Raw genomic sequence first — 7715 nt, 5'->3', positions numbered from 1 at the left:
TTTAGCCTTATTCCTTAACGAAAAGGGAAACAATCAAAGGCGGATGGCATCATTAGAAACACCATTAATTTTAAAGGTATCGCAAAATTCTAGGAAATTTGCCAAGTGAGCACTGGGATCTTCGTCCTGCAAACCATCAAACTGAACAAACTGTTGTATCATTTGAATTGTGTCAGGTTTCAGTTCAAAACTATTTGCAGCAATAGCAGGTCTAACTATACTTGACTCAGTTATTGTTAAATTAGGTTTAGCATAATCATACATAGTGTATGGAGTAGGATTCTGATTTACTGGATCAGTAACAATCGCAAAAGGCAGTGAATTTTCTTGGTTTTCAACTATCTCCTTAGTTGTGGTTGAAGTATTGCCCTTTGTGTATCTTAAGCTTTGCCTTATTTCTCTTTGGTTTCTGCGAACTGTGCAATCAATTTCACTGTCAAAAAGTAATGGTCCTGACGGGTTTCTTCTAGTCATAAACTACAAGAACCTGCCAGAAAAAAGGAAAAAGAAGAATTAGTAAGAAAAATTAGAATAAAATTTAAATTACAGTAAAAGTAAATGGCTAAAGTAATAAAAATCGAGTTTTCCTAATATCTTAGTCCCTCGGCAACGGCGCCAAAAACTTGATACGTGATATTCGTGATAGGTTTTAAATATTTATAATGAATCGTTCTTGAAACTAACTATTATCACGATGAAGGCAAGTGTACCTATCGAACAGTAGTATAGCTTTAGCAAGACCAGATTATCTAACCCAAAGGAACTAAAATTACTAGTATCAACTTTCTTTTTATTATCTAGCCTAAAAAATAAAAAGGTTTTGTTTATCTAACTAATTAATTAAACTAAGAAATCACAGAAAAGAAATTTAGGGAAAATACTTTTTTTGAAAACTCGATTGATTAAGACAATACCTAAGGAAAAATTCACCTAGACTTCACTTGTTATTTGACTCTAAATCGAACGATTTATTCATTCAACTTGTTCCGTAAAGATCCCTAAGTTATATTATTATCTCTCTCGAGACTAACAACGTCTAACCCTAGATTGAATAATTGAAATCTCTTTCTAATTAACGTCCTAGGGTTGCATTAACTCGATCTATGGATCCCCTTATTAGGTTTCACCCTAATTCAGCAAAATCTTGCCACCCTATCTCTAGGCGCACAATCAACTTTGCTTAATTATGACAAATTTACTCTTAGACAGGGTCTATTCCTCCTCTGAATAAGAGCTTAACTTGAATCAATATCTTGGAATAACAAAACAAGAATTAAGAACATATAATTAAGAACAAGTCAAATATTTATCATACAATTCAGATAATAATAACAAGATCCGTCTTAGGTTTCATTCCCCTTAGGTATTTAGGGGTTTTAGTTCATACTAATGAAAGAACACATCTCAAAAGAATAAAAATAACAAAACATACGAAAACCCAAAACTCCTAGGGGAATTTGAATGGAGATCTTCAGTCTTGATGGTGAATCCGGCTTTTGAAATGGATCGATTGGCTTTCCTTGAGCAATTCCTTGCTTCCTCCTGTGCGTCCCCTATCCAAGTGCCTCTTCATGTGTTTAAATAGGCTTTGGAATGCCTAAGAGCCCTCAAAATTGGCCTTTTCCGAATTGGACTAAACTTGGGCTCGGCAGGGACATGCCCATGTGACACGCCCATATGCGATTGCTTAAGGCCGTGGTCAAGGCTGTTAAATGGGCACGGCCGTGTGATCTACCCATGTAAATCGTACTTTGACCTTGCCAAAGGGACACGACCATGTGACACGCCCATGTGAGGAAGTCTAAGCCATATTGTTTTCCCATGTGGGTCTATTTTCTCCGTTTTCAGCCCATTTCTCACTCTTTTTATTCTCCTATGCTCACCTAAGTATAAAACATGAAATTAAAGGATTAGGAGCATCAAATTCACCAATTCTAAGGAGAAACCATCCATAAATACGTTAAGCATGGGGTAAAAATATGTATAAATTACGGTTTTTTAGTAGACGCACAAATTCCTAAGACAATTTAAAAAACAAGGAAAATATAAACAGGTTTTAATTGCAAGTCAGTGCAAAAGGGGAGGGATCAAACGCGCAATAACCCCTTTTAAAACAAAAATGCGCAGACCCTCCCTTGTGGGTCGGGTCAACGCGCGGGTCTAGCCCCCACTAAACGACGCCGTTTCACTTTTATGATTTAAACCAGTTTTTGTTTCAAAAACATTTTCACCTTTATTTAAAAAAAAAACCCTAAACTCTCTCTTCTCCTTAATTTCCCCTTGCTTCCAGCCGAAAAAAGGCTAATACCAAGCCTTCAACTGCCTGCTTGTAATAGTGAAGCAAGGCCCTCCAACGGTGCGAGCACGATGAGCTGTAAGCCTCTTCTCCTCTCTCCGATCTTTCGCATGTGTCGTGAATTCCAATGAAAAGGGAGAAAAAAATGAAAAAGAGGAAAACGGAATAAAATTACAATAAGTAATCACCTTCAAAATACTCTTTTGGTTGCTCTCTATTGATTTTGTGTACTTTGTACTTTAACCCATATTCTATTTCTCTGAAAAAAAAAGGGAAAAAATCCTCTATTTACAATCAAAATTTGAAGGCTTTATAGCCAAAATACAAGTAATTTCTGGCTATTCTTTTGCCCAAGCTGCAGGTCGTGAAGACGTGGAGCACGGACGTGGGGCGCGCGACGCGCGAGCTGGGGCGAATGTGCGTGAGGGCTGCAGCACGGGGGTTGTGGCGTGGGTGACCTAGGGTTTCCTAGGTTGGCTGTTTAGATTTAGGTTTTGGGCCATAGGTATTGGGCCTGTTTAATGTAATTGGGTTAGTTTCATTTTTTTGGGTTTATTATTTCTAGTGATTTGAGCTGGATAATTTTGGCCCATTACACTTACCAATCTTGCACACGTGCAACAACCTATTGCTAGACGAAAAGAAGAAGTAGGGAACAAAAGGAAAAGAAAAGGGAAAAGAGGGAAATCCAAGAGAGAAATTCGGCAGAATAGCAGAGAATCACTTTAGAAATTTTGGGGAAAAGGACCGAAATTTTGAAAAAAGAAAAAATGATAGAGATAAATCCCATAACTTCTTCATATCCCTCAAATCTCTCCACTAAACCCACTACCTAGAATCCCCATGCAATCGAAACACTCTCCCAAAGCCAAGCAAAAAGTTTAACAATACGCTCACACAAAGTTTAGAACATAGGACCTTTAGCACAATAACACTCCACTTAACCACTAGACTAGCAAACTCATTCTAATATAATTTTGCAATTAATTAAACTTAAGCCTACTGAGTAAGGTTAAGGCTTTATTTAGAAAAATACCAAAATTTGCCCAAATTAAGATTTACACTTGGAACCTCTCATACACACCTAGAATACTTAACTACTAAAGCAGATACACACTTGTGAGTCATAAATTCACAGGAACAAAAATATAATTTTTGGGGCATTACAATAGATAAATCTAGAAAAATGGTTTAAGTGCCAAGTAAGTATAAGTTGTAAATATCATATACCAAATATATAATCGTAACACTAATTAAGTGATGATTGATATAAATTAATAAGTGTATTTTAATATGGATCTAAAGTCTAATTAAGTTATAATATTATTAATAAAATAAAATGACTATAATGATTTTATATTGATAAATTGTTATAGAAAATAAACGTAAAACCTAACGTTCAATTATTTCCATAACAATTTATAGTTAATTATATTAATAGACTTTACCTTTAATTCTTAACACTAAAAATATAGGTTTAACGTTTATTTTCCAACACAAATTATTTATAAAATAATTATTTATTTTTATTTTAAGATCATATCCGCTAATTTTATAGATTAAAAAAAAGAAAAAAGAAGAGAAACATACAAAATACTAATTTTAATTTAGCAAATTTTATTTAATTTTAATATCTCAAATAGAACTTTGTAAGTTATTTGTGAAGCCAAGATTTGTATTTGATTGAATTGATTTGATTAGTATTTGTTAATAAAATTAATTAATTTTAAATTTAATTATAAAATATAGAATTTAATATAAGATATATTTATTTTCTCATATAAATTGAGGAAAACAATAAACTTGTACATTATAGGCACAGTTAAATTACTAATATATTAATTTTTTATAATGTTAATCTCATGATTCAATTTCTATGAATTATAAAAAAATTATTTTAACACAATTTAATTATTATCATATTTAAAATAAAATCATATTTAATTATAAAAATTGTCTTTTATTATTTTTAATTTATTTAGTTATATTAAATGATTTTACAGATTTAACTGTTTTTTAATTAATAGTATATATTTTTAATAGAATTTTTCAAAGATATGGTCAGGTCAATTAGATTTCACATGATATACTATTACATTAATTAACATTACTTATTATCACGTAATAATTTTTATATGCTAATAAATTGTTTTTAATTTCAACTTAGTAATTTAATCAATAAAAAATATTATTTTTAGTTTAAAACTTTCTCCAAACGAAGAACAAGATCGGGAAAAGAAGGAAAGAAGAAGAAGAAATCTTTGATGAAATTTTATATTTTCGTTTTATTATTAGATTTGATGTTTGAGAGGAGTGGATGTTTTAGGAAGGGGGTATCGGATTATGTAGTTTTCATTAGCGAGGGAGAGGGAAAGAGATAGTGATGGAGAAGGATAGCATAGGGACAATGGAGGAGAGAGAAAGAATCAGAATAAGGGGAGGGATGGTGGGGAAGTGAGAGAGGGATGAGAGAGCGGCGACAGGGGAGGGGGAGAGAAGGATAAAAAATCGAAGCTCCTGTAACGAAAAATAATTAGTGGTGATTAATTTATTATTTTTTTAAATTTTAGTAACTGGAAGTTAAGTGATTGTTTTAATATTGAGATTAAAATTGAATGAGTGTTGGTATACTTTATTATTAAATTTATTATAAAATAATAAAAAAATTATTTTTAATTGAATAATTATTTGTAACTATAGTTATTTTTAATGGCACTTGAATTAGTTCAAATGACCTCCTTATTGCCATTAATTTATATTTGAACATAGTTTTCCCAAGAAATTGTTTGCATTATTTAGTTTTTTATATGTTTTTTTTATTTGAAAAAATTCTGGTTTGTGTACAGATAAAATTCACTGGTTTGCTTAACAAGCTATTTTCCTTCACTCACAGGTTTTTAGAAGTTTACAAACAAATGCGATTATTTTTATAGTTTAGTAAATATTATATTAGGTGCAAAAAGACTTAATTACCGTTTGAATGCTTCAAAAACGAGTCCAAAGTAAACAACTAAACCTCCCCTATTTTCGTGGCTTCATATCAGTGAAGTCACTCCATCAAATTTCAGCCACTCGACACTTTTTATATATATAAACTAGGGGGCGAGGGGACAAAGAAGAAGAAGAAATTCTTTTTACAAAGAAGGTAATTTTGCTTACGTCGTGTTTATCATTTGAAATTCTCCACAAATGCTTACTTGGTGGTTCATGCATTACATGTTGTTTGGCATCTTAGAAAAAAAAAAAAAAAAAAGCAAAGTGTAGGGAAGACATAAGAAAAGGTAAAAAGTAAAAAAAGGAAAGCCTTCTTTGAAGAAAGTGCTAAAAAGTCATTATAGGGATTAGTTTATTCTGAAATTTTAATGGTCACTCTTTCATCATCATTTTTTTTTAGGTTTCGTTTCGATTGACTGGTGTTTTTGTTTTATATGTTTTGTTCATCTCTTGTTTTATTTTTACTCTTAGAGTTACAGGTACTTTTCAGGTATATTGATGAATTACTGTAATATAATAATATTCGATGATACAATTACGATTTTTTTTTAAGGTAATTTCCATGGCGTCAAGGTTTCAACAGTTTCAAACAAAGACTATTCAAGTGTCACGGTTGGTGACCAAGAATGGAGGTCCTTATTACAAGGAGATGAAGGAACGGGCTATTCAAGTTTCACAGTTGGTGACCAAGAATGGAGGTCCTTATTGCAGGGAGATGATGGAACGGGCTATTCAAGTTTCACAGTTGGTGACCAAGAATGGAGGTTCTTATTACAGGGAGCTGATGGAACGGAACAAAACATACATCAAGGAACCATCCAGCGTAGAAACATGCCAATTGTTGGCAAAACAATTATTTTATACTCGACTTGCCAGGTAGTTTCTTCCAAAGCCTTTCACTTTCACTCTACTGCTGAATATTTCATGCATGTTTAGTACTTTATCCCTTCATCTTTTGGTCGTTTAAGATGTACAGGGACAATCAATGGAACTTTTTGACAACTTGGGTATTCCTTGAATGATGCAAGTTCATGAAACCAATGATCCATTAGTGTTAAAAACTGCTACTCATATTGGCTGTTTCTTTAAGTTATATAACATGATATAATCTGATTCTTAGCACCCGATTAGTTTTCTATAATTACTTATTGACAAATGCACTAGCTACCCAAATTCGAGTGTGTTTTTTAAGTTATGTATTTGTGTGGAAGATGATAGTTTGGTACAATCATACTTGTGTATAGATGTCCATGAGTCCATGACGTTGGTACAAATTGTTGATGTAACTGCAGTATTCCAAGAAGATACGAGGCGTTCTGGAAAGAGCTTGATTCCCTTAAAGAGCTTCTGAAAACAAAGGAAGCTTGGAACATTGAAAATGCAAGCATGGCTGCTCTGATTGGAGTTGAGTGCTATGCCTGGTTCTTTGGTGGAGAGATCATTGGAAGAGGCTTCACAATTACAGGTTACCATGTTTAATATTCAACTTTATTTTTCTGAGAATTTGAATCAAGCTGATGATCTTTTTTGTCAGCTGGACATTATTATTTATTAGCACAATAAGACTCTTTAAACTAGTTTTAACTTTGTTAAATAAGACTTTATATTTTTGTTGTACTTGTTGGCAAATATGTTGGCAAATATACTATTGTAAAACAAATTTGTTAGCACTGATTAGAAAATAAACCAATATTAAATAAATAAATTTTTATTGTATTGTAGAATAATCATTGCCTTAGAAATGAATTCGTCTTGATTGGTGTAATTGTATAGTGGACGTCGTCCCCCAAGGTTAACACAGTTCTTCGATATTTGTACACCCAAATAAGGAAGGTAGAACTCAATTTGGTATTGCTCTTCTAAAATAATCTGAAAATAGAATTAATCGAAAAAACCACATTAGGATCAATTACCAGGAAAGTATGGAGGAGTCACAGACGGTTCTATTTAAAATCCAAACTCCTAAACAAAATTTCCTCTAATGCAATTTAAGAAAAATTCTAAAGTTTTAGAAATAATGGAAGAGAGGAGAGAGAGAGCAGAAGAAGCTTTGTTTTCCCTTTGTATGTCAAATGAAGCAAAAATACCTCCATTTATAGGATTTTATGTAATTTAACAAGGGTAAAATGGTAATATTTCATGCAACAGTCATAAAAGTATTTAATATTTTAGTAATTGTAAAAAAAAAACGTTTGTAACTATTGGAAATAATGGTTTGTAACTGCTAAAATAAATTTGCATTACTAACATCCCTCCATCAATGGAAAGCAATTGGAAATTTTGTAAACACAAGAAAAGATATGAGAAGAGCAACAATTAGCCGCTTAAACACTAGTATCTTATGGATTTGAACTTGTACATAGTGAAATGAGTGATTCTTCTCTTAACAAGTGAACGAATCTTGAACTTGTTAAGATAAGGATTA

General features: G+C 32.2%; 1 protein-coding gene across 1 annotated transcript; it reads left to right on the top strand.

Moving 5' to 3' along the window:
• Nucleotides 1-5319: 5319 nt before the first annotated feature.
• Nucleotides 5320-6769, top strand: LOC108466871 (uncharacterized). Its single transcript, XM_053024661.1, has 3 exons — nucleotides 5320-5441; nucleotides 5844-6166; nucleotides 6583-6769. Exons 2-3 carry the CDS (start codon nucleotides 5853-5855, stop codon nucleotides 6767-6769), a joined length of 501 nt encoding a protein of 166 aa, XP_052880621.1. The 5' UTR covers nucleotides 5320-5441; nucleotides 5844-5852.
• The last annotated feature ends 946 nt before the right edge of the window (nucleotides 6770-7715 follow it).

The sequence above is a fragment of the Gossypium arboreum genome, chromosome 2, assembly GCF_025698485.1.
Source record: "Gossypium arboreum isolate Shixiya-1 chromosome 2, ASM2569848v2, whole genome shotgun sequence".
Classification (NCBI taxonomy): domain Eukaryota; kingdom Viridiplantae; phylum Streptophyta; class Magnoliopsida; order Malvales; family Malvaceae; genus Gossypium; species Gossypium arboreum.
Note: the sequence above shows the minus strand (reverse complement) of the source record. Positions and strands in the feature narration are given on the sequence as shown.

Coding starts and splice junctions, on each gene's coding strand:
- LOC108466871 (XM_053024661.1), top strand. CDS start 5,853: ATGGCGTCAAGGTTTCAACAGTTTCAAACAAAGACTATTCAAGTGTCA. Junction 6,167..6,582: donor TTTTATACTCGACTTGCCAG/GTAGTTTCTTCC, acceptor ATGTAACTGCAG/TATTCCAAGAAGATACGAGG.